Source organism: Bacillus rossius, chromosome 5 (assembly GCF_032445375.1).
Source record: "Bacillus rossius redtenbacheri isolate Brsri chromosome 5, Brsri_v3, whole genome shotgun sequence".
In the NCBI taxonomy this organism is placed as follows: domain Eukaryota; kingdom Metazoa; phylum Arthropoda; class Insecta; order Phasmatodea; family Bacillidae; genus Bacillus; species Bacillus rossius.
In genome coordinates, this window is record NC_086333.1 from 79,351,959 (window position 1) to 79,369,787 (window position 17,829).

General features: G+C 35.6%; 1 protein-coding gene across 2 annotated transcripts in view; it reads right to left on the minus strand.

The window, feature by feature from the left end:
- The window catches only part of LOC134532083 (pseudouridine-5'-phosphatase-like), a 35,591-nt gene extending 24,527 nt beyond the window's left edge, over nucleotides 1-11,064 (minus strand). The window contains exons 1-2 of one of the 2 annotated variants that reach the window (XM_063368306.1): nucleotides 10,713-11,064; nucleotides 4,762-4,980 (exon numbers count right to left, since the gene is read on the minus strand). In XM_063368306.1, coding sequence (XP_063224376.1) covers nucleotides 4,762-4,980; nucleotides 10,713-10,770 — 277 coding nt within the window. In that variant the 5' untranslated portion in view covers nucleotides 10,771-11,064. Of the gene's footprint in view, nucleotides 1-4,489; nucleotides 4,709-4,761; nucleotides 4,981-10,712 lie in introns of both variants that reach the window. The other variant, XM_063368305.1, reaches the window with a different exon arrangement.
- Nucleotides 11,065-17,829: the final 6,765 nt, after the last annotated feature.

The following is a 17,829-nucleotide window of genomic DNA, read 5'->3' on the forward strand; positions in this document are numbered from 1 at the left end:
GGAAAAGCTTGGATTGAAGAACAAGGCAATTTGATTCATGAACAAACAAGGAAAATTAGAGACACAGGAATTAAACTACCTATGAATAATATGTTTTTACACAGTAGAATTCACCATATAAAATTTTTTTATTAGTAATTCTAAAGGAAAGCCTCATTTCTGGAAAAAAGTTATAAGTTGCATTTTTACTCCCTGACACAATTTACCAGTAGTTTACCACTCTGAGTGGTTAGGTTAGATTTTATATATTACAATTAGTGTGATGATATCCTAATCAGTTGGAATAGGTCAGCTAATTTAAAATATTTAAAAAAAAAAACGTGTAGACTAGGTTAACTAAATTAAAAAGACGAGTATATTTGAAATATTGGTTATGAATTTCCTATTCTAGCTAACCTAACATAAATTTTATGTTAAAATGAAAAAGAAAAAAGTACTGAAGTATGAAACAATAGAATAGCATTTATAATCAAATTTGTAATATAATTAAAATATAAATAATTTATTTTTATTTATTTTAAATTTGTTACCACCAAAAAAGTTATAAAACTGTTGGTGGGCACAACACATATAAACAGGTACATAGTTATCACTGCCTGTGAAGGACTTCTACAATCGTCAGTATATTTCATGTTTACCTTTTGTCGCCAGTTTTATAAGTTGAGGTTACCTAATTCTGAAAGCTAGTTTCACGAGTCACTCACTTCACACGGACACCCTTGAATGAATTTCTAAATGATTCCCGATGCCGCCACCCCCCCCCCCCCCCCCCCCCGGCCCAAATCAAAATATGTACGGTCTCATTATTAGTTTCATATATTTTGTTTAATATTAACACATAAACCCTAAAACTTCGTAACTTTATCTCTATTAATCCACATAAGCCCGTAATCTCCAGAATTATTGTAAATCAATTGTGTTGAATTATTTATTGACAACACACGCCGATCAAAATAAATAGCCGCGTAGTAAAATTGATGTAGTTTGAGATCAAAATATGTGTTCGCAAACAATTACTATCTTTTCTCCTGAAACTATTGAGTAAAGGCTATCGAACTTGTATGTAAACATGCGTAAATATTTTTTTTTTTTACCTTTTTAATCTACGTGTTTACAAAAAAAAAAGCTTCAGAATTCACGATGTTACACTCCAAAGACCGCCGGACTAGCTCAGATATTTTACGTTTTGGTCTTCGAAGGGTAACTCACAAGGTACACTTGCATATTCGGATGCTGAAAAAGTGAGGTTATGTTTCCCTTAGAATATTAGTTATGGGCGATGTTGAATTTCAATGATGTCTCTCGTACACAAAATGTTTTTCACTCATTATTTATTTATACCTTACGAATCCATGAGACATTTGCCACCATCTTGCGACAAAATTTACAAGTTGAAAAAGTATTTTCCTTACAACGAATCAGCTTCATTAATTTGGATCACACACTGACTGGCCGAATATTGAATTAATTGAATTAATAAAACAGTTCGAAATTAAGTCCCGCAGTTGCACTCAACTTTCGGTACAATGCCGAAGGACAATGTCCTCGGAAACAGTGACAAACTTTGGTAAGTTCTGTTTTGGGCGATTACCGACGACTGTAGTCAAAAAATTCTAATTGTCTCCAAAAAAACCAAAATAAGGTAGATTATAAAACCGGTGATGCCCAGACCACAGCCGCGAAATTTACTCGTTACATCTTCATAATTGAGTTGTGACCCACCTACTCAACTAACCACCTCCTGTCGCTGTTCAGTAGATGACTGTCGAACCAAAACAACTCACTGGTCTCAGGAGAGACCAAGGATTGCACCATGACGTAACTTTCGGCCAATTACAGCACAGTATCAAACACTCCCTCCAACACCAGCCAATCACAGAACAAATTAAAATACATGAAAAAACCCTGTACACATATAACTCGGGGCTTCCCTTGATCTGTCTCTTTTCAACTTCACATCAAAATCGGGGATTCCCAGAATATTTTCTCACGCTAGTTGCTCTGTCTCTCTCTTACACAGGATGCATCATTGTTTTATCGCCTTGGCGTCACTGTGTCGACGCAGGCCTTTCTTTCTCACTCTAACTGCTACGCAACTGGCTCACATGATTTCATCATCCCACTGACAAAATTACAAAAGAAAAATACGTTACAGTGCATTTGCGCATATTAATAAAATATTTAAAGCTTAAAAAACCATTTTAAAACACATAAAAACATACCGTATTTACTCGCGTAAAGGCCCCCCTTTTTTCCCCAAATTTTGACTCCAAAAAAGGGGAGGGGGCCTATACGCGAATTTGGAGGAAAAAATAGATTTTTCTTTTCAAGTCGTGCGTCTTTGTTCGAATGAGGATGTTCGGGGGAGGCAGCGACGCGGCAGGAGGGTGAGAGAGGCAACGACTCCGCAGGAAGTAGAGGCAGCGCTATGACAGGGGGGGAGAGAGGCAGAGGCAGCGCTTTGGCAGGAGGGGAGAGAGGCAGAGGCGTGGCTTAACCTCCCTCCTGCCAGCTAGCCAGCCAACCAGACAAAGGAGTGTTAGAATCCTTGACCCACTTCCCTTCCTCCTTCACTTCCCCTCTTCTATTCCGACAACACTCCACATCAACACAGCGGCAGCGCCCAAGTCCAGCTTTCTTTATCTTTATGTCGTTTGAGATAGGACTAACTGCTTACGTCTGGCGACGGTCCTACTGAGAACGGACAAACTATAATACCAGTCTCTGTATCACTGCCGCTTACAAAATCACCTCCCGCCGCTCACAATACATGGCTTGTTGTTTGATGCATGCCAAGCTGCCCTGCCCTCAGATAAACCCAGAAAAACACGTTTTTAAATTTTTTCTCAAAAATGTTTACAAAACAAGGAGGGGGGTTTATCCGCGGGCGGGGCCTTTACGCGAGTAAATACGGTAATTATTGGTAGAATTCAGTAAATTTACAGTTACATGGCTGTTTCATAAACAAGCAAATAGGCTTGAACAATACACAAATATTAGAAACGGTAATTAATCGACAGAGTACATTAATAAAACATAAGCAAACATAAATATAAACATTTAAATATTATAAACGGTAAAATATCATGAAAGTTATTTGAAAAGATTCATTGTAAGTTTCAATGATTTACCACATGTACCACAGTTAGGTTATGTCTGAAAATTATTTAAACAACTTATACTGTATTACTGTTAAAACATATTCTTCATAAAAACTTAAAGAAAAAAGGGGGAAGGTACTGTCCTGCAATGCTACAACGAAAAGAAGGAAAGCCAACCAAATCTCATGATATTAAATGTTTCCGAATTTTTTGAGCTGTCTAAACATTGATGAAAGTGGTATTTTCATTTCACTTTTGTTAATAAAACAATAAATTCCAGAAATATGTTGTGATTACCCTGACATTGCCTGGAATTCCCTGACCGTTTTAAATTCCCTGAATTTTCCCAGTTTTCTATTCCTGTAGCAACCATGCAATTCGTTTATACATTCTTTTAAAATTTTCATGCCATTAATCTGGAGTTTGCTCATAAGTCAACAGTTTTAAATTAATTGCGTGATTTTAAATCAATAGACAAGATTGTAGGTTTTTTTTTTAAATTTTAGTCCAATTTTGTCTTTAAAACATAGGATTTCGGTGTTATTTTTTTTTTATTTATAAAAGCTGTTTTATAATACTTGTTCCCCAAGTTTATATGCTGCATTTTTACGATAAAATAATTTTTAATAAATTGGTCTAAAACAGATACAATCAGATCAATAAAAATAAATTAGTGAGCATTTATGGTTTAAAATTGATTCAAGAGGAGATGCACAACAAAACAAATTAAATTAATTTTTCCGATCCATGCACTTTGGTAAAATTTTATTTCTGGAAATAATAACATTCCTTGAATTTCAAACATTAAAATGTCCTTTTTTTATGATTTGAATTAAGTTTTGTTTAATTCTACTTAATTCCAATATATAACTTGCATTTGAGTGCTACATGGTGTATTAAATTGCATTTAGGTGTTATGTGGTCTTATGACATGCTCATGCTTAATAATTATAATAATACGTGCACGTTATAATCTAGTTTTATACTAAAAAAATTTATGATGAAAAAAAAAAACCTCTGTAGATGGATGGCTTGGCCAAACATATACATGCGTTGAATTGCGGATGTGTGTAAAGTGATCCTGTTGAAATGAAAAGAAATTTTTCAACATGAGTTCCAATATGATTACACGAGTGAGAACACACTATGGGAAAAATTTAATAAAAGCATGCATGTAACTCTTTTATGTATGTTATTGATGATGAACTCAAGTATGAAAAAAAAAACTACAGCAAACTTTATATCTGCATAAGTATGCTCTTCACATCAATAAACTAGCCAAACTAACAAGCACTACTAAGTTATTATTACCCACACACAATCAACATACTAAAATGTTCTACTGGTGCAATTCCAGATGACTTCGGCCACCACGAGAGTGGTAATACCTGGCTTGAGGGCGCAGCCGGCCAGAGCCCGCGGCTGGCGCGCCTGCTGCTCTCGGAACACCTCCTCGGGGCTCACGGGCAGCCCCAGGTCCTCCGTGAAGATGCGGCACGTCTCGCGCTCCACCGTCCCCATGAACTTCACCTTCAGCTCCCAGGAGAACTCCTTGCCGTGCTGCCTGGCAATCTCCTCGTAGATGCTGTCGTAGGCCGGCTCCGTGTCTGCCGGGGGGGAGGGAACACAGGACGCGCGTCAGTGCGGGAGGTTGGCTCACCTGGGAGCAGCTGAGCGGTCGGGAACAAGGCCTCGTATCTCTTCCTCGCCTCGTCCAGGTACTCGTCCAGACTTGCCGGCACGTCCAGCGCCTCGATGATCCCTTGCACCAGCTCTCTTCGCAGACGACCCATCAGCCCTTGCTGCAACTCCCAACTGTACACCCTCCCGTATCCACTGCATATCTCCCGATGCACCTCAAAATACAGTTTCTCAGAATCTGCAACAGTGAAGCATTTGCTACCGGTAACAAAACTGGGAACACAACTAGAAAACCAGATTGCACATCCCTGGTACGAACATCTCGCTAGGAAAATAGCTCATAGGAGATTGAACAGTGTCTTAAAAAAACTCAATCTTAATGTTTAAACACATGACAATGGCTAACATATACCTTCACTACATAGAAAATTATGTTTTCGAACATGAAATAAAGCACAAACACCCAAGATATTTACTACTTAATTATAAAAATAATTTTAATTGGGGGAAAAAAATGAAGATTTTACAAAAATAATTTGATGTTTTTTCAAAAAAAAATAAAAAATTTGAAGCCCAGGTATTAGATCCTACAGGTCCTCTCATTTGGCCAATAGCAGCAACCATCTCCTGCTGCATTGCTTCTCCTGGTAAAATTCTCTTGGCAAGCACAAGGAAAAAAATGACATGGCCGTGTAATTTATAGGTTTGGTGAATAATCACTTGCATTAAGAAAATACTAGCTGATGCACCCGCCGTACTTTGCTACAGCAGTCCACAGGCAGAACACTCTTGCAATCGTCATCACACATACCCCTCCATGTCCCACCATTGTGCTGTTGAGATTCCAACATAAAAGGTGGGATCCGTCAGTCCGGCCGTCAGCCGTCGAGTGATTTAAAACACTTCGGTCGCCCATCATATATTTCTCCATTACAATGCTGCGAACTGTCAAGAAAACTTAATTTTTTTAAGAACATTCCTCTTCAGTAATTAAATTAGACAAATATGTAAGCTGTGGCCGGCAGGGCCACATTTTTACTTGTAATTTATTTTTGTTGCTGGTCTCTAGTTTTATATGGTTTTTTATTTCACGTATTTTTACGCCTTTTTTAATTAATGTTAATTTATCTGTAAATTTTTTTAATTATATTTGTTTCTGTTAATTAGTTATACGCCGTTTGGTAGCTATCGATTATGAGTTTAAGAATATCGATTGTGTTTCACGTAAATACCACTTGGTGAGCGCCCGGCGGTTGGCTGATGACGTCAGACATTCGGCTTGCCGGGAAGAAAAAAATCAGCTGGGGCGAGAGAGTTTGTGGCGAGCGACCGTCGAGGACAGAGCCATGTGACGGCGCGGACTGGTGTGCCGGACGGCAACGGGCGGCGCAGAGTATGGGGGTGGAGGCTCCACGCTGGGTGACAGGGCAATGGTTTGCCCGGTGATACTGAACTTATCAAGGTAAAGAGAGGCCGCAATTTTGATTTTTACCCTCGTGGTGCGGCACTGGTTTTTGGCAAACCTAGTGAACTGTGTATTTTCCCATACTAAATTTTATTTGGACGGAACTTTTATTAGCCAGTTTGGTGAAGAGGCCCATTTGTTTCACACGTGGTTCCAGTGTGGGATTTTTTAAAAAGGTCGCCCGTTTGCCTGTAGTTGTAATAAATGTATAAGTTTGGAAGAAACGAACATTTTGCAATTTGTTTTTGAGACTTTCTCTTCGGAATTTGCATACTTAAAGTTGCATTTAGCTAATATATCAGCTTGTGCAGTATTATTAAATGTATGCGATCGGTATTGGACTACATGCGCAGCCTGATGTTGGTTGGTGCGGCCATTCTACATTTTTATAAAATCATTGGCAAGTTAATAAAGAAGTAAGACTTTGTTTGAAGTATATGATAAATACTTCTGTGGTAACATAGTTATGTTACGTGAAGAGTTTTTGCTACATTTCCCTTAAAAAAATAAGATAATTTTTTTTTGATCATCGTTCACGCCTTTGTGAATTCGTACCTATGGCCCGGCGTGGCATTAGACTCTGGAGTTGGTGAGGAAGGTCAGGAAGCCAGCGCACGCCTAGGATATTAACTTTGTTTTTTTGGCAAGTCTTTAGCAACGAACATCTGAAGAAAGACTAAACCGTTGATTGAGAGTTTAAGAACTTTATTTAAATAATTTGTTTGTACTTCAGTATTATTTTTGTAGATTTTTTATATATTTGTATTGATTGTCTTGTTTGATTTTTGGTATTAGGGCAGTCAGTAAATTTTGATATTTTATAGTGGCCACGCCTCACGCCCTTATATATTTTTATACTTGTTGTTATCAGTATTTATATTTTTACGATTTTTTAAAGGTTATTGTTAGTATCGCAAATGGGGATAAGATGCTGCCATTATTAACGTCAGCTTTTGTAACTAAGCTTGTATGGTTATGTATAGTAAAAATTATTTTTGCAAATTTCTATTTTTTAATAACATACGTCCAAAGTCTTGCCTCTTGTTTGTTTAATGGTTACTCTATTATATCCTTTAAATTTTTTGGCCTGACCCCTGGGCAGTGGTGTGGGGAATTTATATTGTTTAGCTTTTTATGCCTGGTTTTAATATTTATTTTTTCCCTTCGCGCCCAGAGTGAGTCGGGGACGCAACCCCTCTTCCAATTAAGGAGGAAGAAGGGTTACAAAGCTAAGAACTTATAAAACTCATTAAACATAAATTTTTTTGCTGTGATATATCTATATTTTTTAAAATTTATAGCACTGACAAATTTTGTTTAAAAAATTCAAAAACCCTTTAAAATGTGTTTAAACGTAAGTTAAAAAATAGAAAAGTAAGCAGCTAAACAATTAAACAAACTTCAAAACCGTCCAATATAACACAATTTGGTAAATATTTACTTGGGCGGTATTTCCGAAAAGAAATGTTAAAAATCCGAAAATACCTTTATTTTATGCTCTTTAACTTCCTCTTTTCATTAAAAGTGGCGGAGGTAAGAAATTCCAAATACGTTAGGAGATATCGAATTTTTAAATTTCATCATATGTAGTTGAGCGGTATTTGCAAAAAAAAAATGTTAAAAATCCGAAAATACCTTTATGATATGCTCTTCAACTTCCTCTTTTCATTAAAAGCGGCGGAGATAAGAAATTCCAAATACTTTAGGAGATATCGAATTTTTTAATTTTGCAATACAAGACCTGTGCAGAGCTGCCAACCTCAAATCACACCCATCAGTAATGGCAATTAGGTATATGAAAAAAGTACGTGTAAATCATGCACGATAAATTTTTCCTGGGGCATTATAACACACTCACAAGATAAAACAACGACAATAATATGCAAAAGAAAAAGAAAAATATGAATACAATGCAAATTAATACATAAAAAAATCTATTTGAACAATACAATCATCTGAATATGTAAGAAATATTAATAATTTTACTGGATATTTTGAATCTTCAATTCAATGTATTCAAAGTTAAACTTTAAAACAACTGTCTTTTTATTTGCTTCTTTTATCCTGGTTCGATAAGAAATGTCATGTAAACAAACAAGACAAACACAAGGACTTGTAAACAATAACTGCGTTCGTTACTTTCGTTTCTTCAGATGTAGCGAAAAAACGAAGATATAGATTTATTGCTAGTCACGGCTTTAAAATGTTCTGCATGTTTCTTTGATTCAATATGCCGTCTACAGTCATCCCTTTCACCATGTGCAATCGAAAAGTCACACGTGCATACATTACAAAACCGTGGCGTTCCAAACATTTGAAAACGACAAGCATGGCCATTCTTTTGAATATTTAAGTCGAAAGTTCTGAAGACTTGCGTGTTTTTTTTTTTCTTTCCAGATACACATTATTCTGTCACACGCTTCATTTCTACAACCGGCACTGAAGAACACAACACTATCGAAAAACATAAAAAAATTTCACGTCTGTAGACACGACAAAAACCGGACAAAAACACTAGGATGAAAAAAATGGCTTTCAAGAAATAAAATAACACAACACAGGTTAGCCAAAGTACCGTACAAAAATTATCGTGATGTAAGTAGCCTTCAAACGATAAGTCCGAGGATATGTACTAGTTGTATCGTACAACGGACGTAATACCATCCCATTATTATTTGAAAACACGAGAATTAATTTACTTATTTCGACAGTACATCGTACATGCGCACACTTACTAGTTCCGTTATTTGAGCAACCAAGCGAAGTATTCAAACAGCGTTCACGAAACACGCACAGCAGAAACGTAAATTTTTCCGTTACCATGCAGCACAAAGCCTCGTTTCCGTAATAAACTAGCGATGTTCCGTAATTCCGTAATTCGGGGTTAAAATCCGTAATAATTACGGAAAATCCGTAATGGTTGGCAGCTCTGCCTGTGGAACCATTCGAGCGGCGCCATTTTTGTTATTTTTCCGTGTGTTCGTGAGACGTGAATATGTGAATCGTGAATGCGTAATTAATAAAATGGTTGATTAGGTCAGGTCAGTTACATTATTAATACTTTCAAACTAAGCCGACATTAAAAATTATTTTGTGAATTAATTTTAATGGCTGTTTAGTTTTAAAATATTTATAATGTAACTGACCTGACCAAACAAACCCGGACAAAGGGTGAACAGTAAACTAAAATGGTCGATTAGGTCAGGTCAGTTACATTATAAATACTTTCAAACTAAGGTGATATTAAAAATGTGAATTAATTTTAATTATTCCTTAGTTTTAAATTATTTATAATGTAACTGACCTTACCTAACAAACCCGTAACAAAGGATGTACAGTAACAACTGACGTAAATTTTTTTGTTACTTATTACTTGCGCAACAATATCAAAATAACAAATAAGACTTTAAAATTAGAAACGTTAAAAACTCACCTAAGTTGGAGGCGGTAATTAAACACCGTTTTAAACAATAATTGAACTAAATAATCATGTATTAGTTAATTTGAATTCTGGCCTATCACGAACAATCACGTGACATCATTATCCAATAAAAAAAAATACTCGTACGTAAACAAGAAACAATGGTACACGCACGCCACAGGAATGCGCTGGTTTTGTGCTGAAATTTAAAAATTCGATATCTCCTAAAGTATTTGGAATTTCTAATCTCCGCCGCTTTTAATGAAAAGAGGAAGTTGAAGAGCATTATGTAAAGGTATTTTCGGATTTTTAACATTATTTTTCGGAAATACCGCCCATGTAAATATTTACCCTATTTCACATTATTTTCACTGTAGCTGACCTAGCATAACAGTTAAAATGGGCAACTACTGGTACCCTACATGACAGATGGCAAAAATATTTCAAAGAAACATTAGAAGAAATAAAAGGAACTTAAAAAATCCATTTTCCATGATTATGGAAAAGCTTCATGGCATAGCCAGGATTTATAAAATAGGTGGGCTGAAACGAGCTATTAAAATAATTTTATTTAGAGCCTTTCTTTGCTAGGGTCTTGGAAAAGGGTGCCACTCCCCCCTTCCCCATCTTACGAAAAACCTCCCAGACAAACAGAGGGTCCAAGGATCCTCCACTCTAACCTTTTTTTTCTTTCTTCAAAAAGTTGATTTAAAACACAATTCTTGACTACATGAAAGCTGCCTATTCATAAAGGTAGATCCTTACAACACCACGGCTTATGATTGTCCTAGTCCATGATTAAAAAGAGGAGGCTATTATAATTTTGCGTGTTCAGTGACCTTAAATTGAGACATGCTTCAGGCAATTTTAGCTCGCTAATGAGTTGCTTCAGAGGACGGCCATGGCCCCTCCCAGACTTCGCCCTTGAAAAGCCCCTCTCGGTACGTTTACGTACCTTCTTCGTCAGCCTGAGAGCCACCAAAAAAATTGAGTCCCGACCCAAACCCAATTTAGGTAAATATTCTTAAGTAAACTTAAACGATACTGTTTTTTTTTTTAATCGTAGCTTAAAGAAAATACTCACCCAAAATTAATCCGTCAAAATCGAAAATTACGTGTGTCACTGGTTTAAATGAAGTCATCCTATCACTAACAAATCAGCAACGTTCTTCAAATTATGCTTGTGCTAAAATCAATTGCAGAAAGCAGAGACACGACGTATCCAAATTTTGACTTAAAAAGAGTTTCTTGCAGAGATAAAAGCCAGTCTCGGTGAAGTTTAAACTTTTTTTTATTTTTTTATTTTTTTTTTAAATATTGTTATCAGCTATCGCCCACAACCAGCACTATTTTTTTATAGAAACACACAAGGTCGACGACGCCGGAGCGAACTGCGTAACGATCACGGGATGTGCACTCATTAGAGAGATGCTTGAACAACGTTTTGTTTGTGTGCACGGCCGTAAGAGCGCTAGTGTGCTCACTGCTCAATGTTTGTTTACGATTCGTTGCCAAAGCTCATTTGTAATGGCGGCAATTTTTCTTTCGTATTTTTGTTTAGGACTTTAGGTTATTTGCGTGCTACTTGCTTATTGCTTCGTAGGTGGAAACTGTAAAATATCTGGCGTTTATTTATTCAATTATTTAGTGGTCATATTTTCATTGAGGTAAGATTGTTAAATTGAGTATAAAATTACGTATTAAGTAAAATACAATGCCACCACGTGTACGAAAATGCTGTGTGCCTGGTTGCAATGATAAATTTGCTGTTAGACACCGCTTCCCAGTTTACGAAGAAACGGTATACAATGAATGGATACAGAGAATAAACTTCGAGAAGCTGAAAACTCCCCACCCTCTTAATGCTGTAGATGTGATTGCAAACTTCAATACATAGTAATGCTAGCTTGTGACATAGGTGTTTTTAGCATAAATAGCTACTTAGGTCATTCTTCCACCAATGTTTATACGGTTAGTACTGTACACGGCCACAACAGCGCTACAAATAGCGTTCTAGCTGTTATTTAGAGAGTGGCTTTTCTATCCCTCCCTCTCTTTTCTATGGTAACGATGAGCTAACGCAACCAGAGCTTCAACCTTCAAACAATCACTTTCATCCATTAAGATAAGGATTTGAATGAAGGTAATGAGGGTCACTGATTTTATGCAAAAAAAGGTAAGAAAACATTTTATGAAAGGCAACAAAGAAAATAAGTGTTTAGAACAAAGCTGTCATTGAAAATTATCGTCTCGAAATATATTTGACAAAATATTTGAGAATAATATTGGACGAAATATGTATGGTTTTCAACTTCATCAAATAAAATTGGGGTAACAATCACAAATATGTTTTAAATTTGGTCACAGTATCAAATTTTAATAAGTAGACTCAGCTAGTACAAAATTTCAATAGGTATTAAAATTGTGTTAAAATAAAAATAATGCATGCCCGTGCTAGTTGAAAAATAATTAACAACATATAATATAAAAAAATTAAAATACAAATGAAATTTTCTAAATAAATAACTCTGAATATGCAATATTGTGTTATGTCGACACAAATTATTGTCTGGGTCTTCTTAAAGCCAGTAGATATATAATAGATGCTATATTTATTGACGCCGACCGCCAATGCTCCTCTGTGTCGCATAGACCGCTATGCATCAACGTCTCACGAAAGCGTGTGCAACGAACGCGCTCGGTCGCGCACCGGAGTGTAGGAAGTGCATTGAGGTGAACGCCAAGTAATTAGTGGCACATTGGCGCCTTGGCGGAGGAAGAAGAGTCTAGCGGCAGCAATGCTACCTTCCTGCAACTGGCAACTGGCTCGTTCCGGGGCCGGCGGCACGCATATATGTCATCTGAAACTCTTGATAGTTTATCATGGCCTCGTGGCTGAGCGCTCAGCGGCGCTATCATCCAATCGTACGGATGACGGTTCGAATCCCAACAGGTGAGAATTTTTTTTTGGACTTGTTAAAATAAATACGAGCACGTATAATTTCAAAAGTAATAAATATATTTGAATCATGAATGCAAATAAAAGTAAATTTATTAATTTAATTGTAATTTTCAGGTAAGGACATGATAACGAATGGTCAATTAGGTTAGGTTAGCTACATTATAAAAACTTTAAAACTTTGTGGACGGTTGATTTTGTTAGGATAGTTACAGTTACATTAAAGATACTTGGAAATCATGTAAACGGTTTCCTAGCGCTGGATAGCTACATATTAAAAAGTTATTTGCTAAGCAACCATAAAATGATTTTACAGTATTTTTAATGTAGCTATACTTACCTAATATAACCAACCATCCACTAAACAGTATATGTGGCATTTTTATACTGGAGAGAAAAAACGCGCGCGTAAAAATAAAAAACATCCAGGGGGTAGGCGCTCCCTATCGGCCAACTTCGGAGAGGATCGGGATTTGCAGCCAGTTGCAAGAAGGTAGTATTGCTGCCGCTAGACTCTTGTGCGGAGGAGACCGGCCGGGTATGGTATAACCAACGACCTAGAGATATCTCTAGGTCGTTGGGTATAACCCTCCGCCGAACTACAAGAGTGTTTATGTATTTTTTTCACAGGAACGTATTAGACTTTATTTTAATTGTTTAACACTTTATATCTTCCAAAGTTACTGGATTAAAATCATATTTGAAAAAAAAATGACAATTGTTTGAAGATTAAGATGTATAGCAAAATAATATTTTATTTAAATAAGTTTTTCACATTAAAAATATGCTTTCTTATGAGAAATTCTAGTTTGTTTGGAATCCACATTCTAAACACTCCCACTTTTACTATCAATAGCGGCAAAGTTCCAAGTTATTTTAAAGCATAAAAACCGTAAAAAGTTTCCCAATAAATTTTAAAAAGGCTAAACTTAACACAAAGTTAAAAACGAAACAGTTTTAAAAAAATATTCCCCTCTTTTATTCTAAACTCCCATTTAACACAATTTTTGATTATTGGCTCGTTTACTATTAGCGTCATTAGTTCGCAGGCCACCACATCTTTGGGTAATAAAGGTAAATATAGGACCGTAGCGCTAGCCATTTGTAGTATTCCGCCGGGTTGCACAACGCTGCACCCATAGCATTCTGGTTGCATGCACTGATGCATAATATGCATATTATTATGCCCTGTCGGGGTAGCGATATCTATGGATACGCCATAGCCTGTACGGATGGGAGTACCGACGAATGTCATTAGATTCGTAATTAAAATTTTCATTACAGCGGTAGTCATCCTGACAAAAAGTAATCCAAAACTAAACACCAATTATTATATCACAGTCAAAACTTTTTGTGGCAGTTGGTCACGTATAAAAACAAAGCATACAATAAAAGTTTGTGTTATGATCAAAGTGTGACAGTTTGGAATATTTGATAATAAAACAATTATTAACAAAAACAAGTTAGCATCTTTCAAATATTTAGAAAAAAATTGAGTATTATCAGATGATGGTCTACGTGATGGAGGTGAGTGCGTGGACCTTTGACCTCTGCTGACACGGGAGAATACCTTCAACTGACAATTTAGGTGTTGGCCTCACGTTATCGGGCCCGTGAACACATCCCTATGTCTACAGAACACTTTTGCTCGTGTCTTCCTCAACCAGTACAAAAATAATCAATGAAAGTTCCTCTCAGTTTTAAAGAATAGTTGAGGCGGAAACGGATGTTGTTGGACGATTGCATCCAACATAAATTAGATCCAGTCCTACATGCAAAATATTTGATGGAAAAAGTAATCCAACTTGTCAAAACAAACATGGCTACGTTAGCGAAGTTCAACTTTGACACAGCATATTGGAAGGTGCTAGACGCGAAAATTTGAGTTTGACAAGGCCTTTATACTGACAATTTCCAATTTATTACTTTTGTCATCTCATGGTGCAACTTTCAACACTTAGCTGAGGGGAAAATGGGCCTTACTTTCAAAATAGTTAGATGACCACAGTTCAAATTCAACAAGTTCTACTGGACTATTATTGTGATGAACTGCATTAATATTTCTTTTTCCAAAGATAAGATTCTGCTTGTTTGCAGAAAATCAAAAATAATCCAATGAAGTGTTATTTAACTGTCCATCATGTAATGCTTCTACCAATGCTGTGGCATTAGGGTTTAGGCAGATGGCATTGGAGAACATTACACCTTATTTCTTCCCATCAAGGAAATGTTTTCTTTGATATAGGGCAGAAGATAATGCATGAGTATGGTTATTTTTTTATTCAACTCTTCAGAAAGCCAACCATTCTTATACAATCAAAAGTTTTGGTTATATCACAAAAAACCCCTACAGATAGCTTTTTTTAAATAAGATGAATAAATATGTCAATCTCAAGTTCGTTAATTGTCACATTAGTATATGTATAACAAATTATACTTTAATTATCAATTACTACTCACCAAATTTTTCAGTTACTGTACATGATCCAACACTATATGTTTAGTAGTTTACTTTCTGCCGACTTTCTTAATAGGTTCCATTAAGAACAGTATAGAACACCATAGTTCACAGCATGAACCATTGCTATTCAGCCAGTTGCCCGTGGCTGAACTACATGAGCCAATGAGGGTCGCCTGGTACATGCTGGTACAAGCACACGGGAGGGTGGGATTGGTCAGAACTGCAAGTACACCATCACTGTCACACTCACAAAGGGGAGGACAGTATCAGTTTTAAATAAATACGATGCTAATTGTTTTCCAAATTGGACAATTTTTAATATGTACTTTACAATATTTACAGGCTACGAAAATTAAAGTTGTTACATAAATCTCCATAATTCATTGTAAATAATTATTCCACAATTTTATATAAAAAAATTGTTTAATATTATTATTATTTTTTAACTGTATGTAATCACTTCCACAACAAAGCTCAATCTCATTGGTATAGCAAACTACAGGTATTCCTTCAGTCGGGCAAAACTGCTGGCACTACTGCTAAAGCAAATAGAACATGTTACATTCAAAGTGTACATAATTTACAAATTTTCCCTTCTTTTACAATACATAATAAAAAAAGAATGCCAATGGCTTGTTTGAGAATAAGGACTTTACCCGCACTCGACTAGTTTCATTTGTGTGCACGATGAGCGAGTTCCAGCCATACAGCTGTCTTGTGTTGAAAAAAGGTAGCAGCACTCTCAATTATAAAGTCATCTTATGTACATTACACACTTTAAATGAAAGACGTTAGAAATTATTACAGTAGACGTAGACGTCATTAGACGTTGTAAATTATCGTGCACAAAGTGTACAAGTTGCAGCACAGAACCTTCGACTACGAACAAAGCAAGGTGCCACATACCGAGTTTCCCGGAATCACTCCAGCAAGTGCTGGGACCTTGTTTTTTATTTGAATCACGATAATGGAGAATTATATGAATTGAATTAAAAAATAAACACAGTAAATAAAACCTTTCTTCCACACTTCACACATGACATACACTACAATGAAAAATATAGAACAAAATGTTATGGAACCACAATGTAGTGGTGTAGAATTAAAAAAAAATTTTTTTTTATCATTTTCCTTAAATCAGGAAAATTTTATCTTTGAAAATCGATCAACTGTTTATTTACATAGATTACATATTTTAAATAATATCACAAATCATTTTTTTACATATAAAAAGCAAGTATGTATGCACTATGTTGCAGGAAAAAATTCCAATTTCTCATTAAATGTTTTTGGCTCCATGCACGTCATAATGCGACAACCAGCAAAAGAACCTGCGCAGCCGGCAATGTCAACGTCCGAGAAGGCTCTATTGTTTCTTGTCGCACTGTACTCTCTCTCATTTAAATTTTTTTTTTTTTTGCGAATGAGTCCCACTTGCATCACGTATTAATAACAATTAATAAAACAAATATATTTAATTAAAAATGTTGGATCTGATATCAATTTGTTCACGAACGCAGAATACATACTTGCATATCCCTATTCCTTGCGGCAGGCACGAGCATAGACCCGGCCAATCCCTTCCCCAATATCCCAGACCTGTGTCGTCTCCATCCACTTGGCTGTCAATGAGATGCTTTAATAATAATAATAATAATAGAGAATCATGCACCATTAACCTTGGACTCTTTGTGAGGTTGCACGAAGGCAAGCAGACCTGTGCAAATATTAATTTTTCGATGCAAAGTTCATATTAATTCAAATAATAAAATTTTTTTAGCGAAGATGAATACAATTGCAAACATTTTCCCAGCAACCTTGTATTACATTTACTTTAATTTTATTGCAGTATTTTTAAAAATAACCTATTTTGATGTTTGTACTATTATATTTTTTTTTGGGTTTATTTATTAATGCCATTTAATAGAAACTATAAAATAACCACTATAAAATTATACCATAAATGCAAACCGGCAGCCACCTTAAGATTTTTTAACGCCATCTTTATCATGTCAAATATATATAAACAAAAACCTGTAATTTCATTTCAAAAACAATATTTGTTAGCCCGAAACTATAAAATGAAGAAACGACAATGTACCTACAAATTAGAATAAACATTAAATTCGTAGGTATTCATTTTCATATAGTTTCTGCCATTTTTTGCCTAACTAAATATTTACCCATTTAAAAAACAAAAATAGTGAATTTTTAAATGTCATATCACATACTAGATATTTAAAACATTTTATAAACAAAAAACAAAGCCATCCTACTTTTGAACAAATTAGTCTTAGATATGTTGGAACGCTGATAGGAAAAAAACAACATATTTTGAGATGCATAAATAATTTGTTATTGAAATTTGCTTGCTGTGTTACAACACTTTGTCATATCTTGTGTTATACCTTCGAAAATGGAGTCATTTTTAATGTTAAGACACAAAGTATAAGTTAGGAATTATCAATATTGCCTTATAAAGGAAAATAAAATTTACAGGAAAAGATCAAAAGGGATAGCACTGCAACATGGCAGACCTGACTAAACACACCACTTTCCTTTGGTAAGACCACTTGGACCTGCAAAATAAAATAAAATAAAAAATTTCCAAAGTTGCAGCATATAATTGAAGAGCAGTGAATTTTATGCTACATGTTTTAAAGGTTCGCAACAAACACGACGCTCTGCATCACGTTTGGAAATTCAGATAAAACAGATAGCTATTTTCAGGTTAAGTGAAATAAGATATCTAAAACAGCTTTGATTCAATTAGCCAAAGCT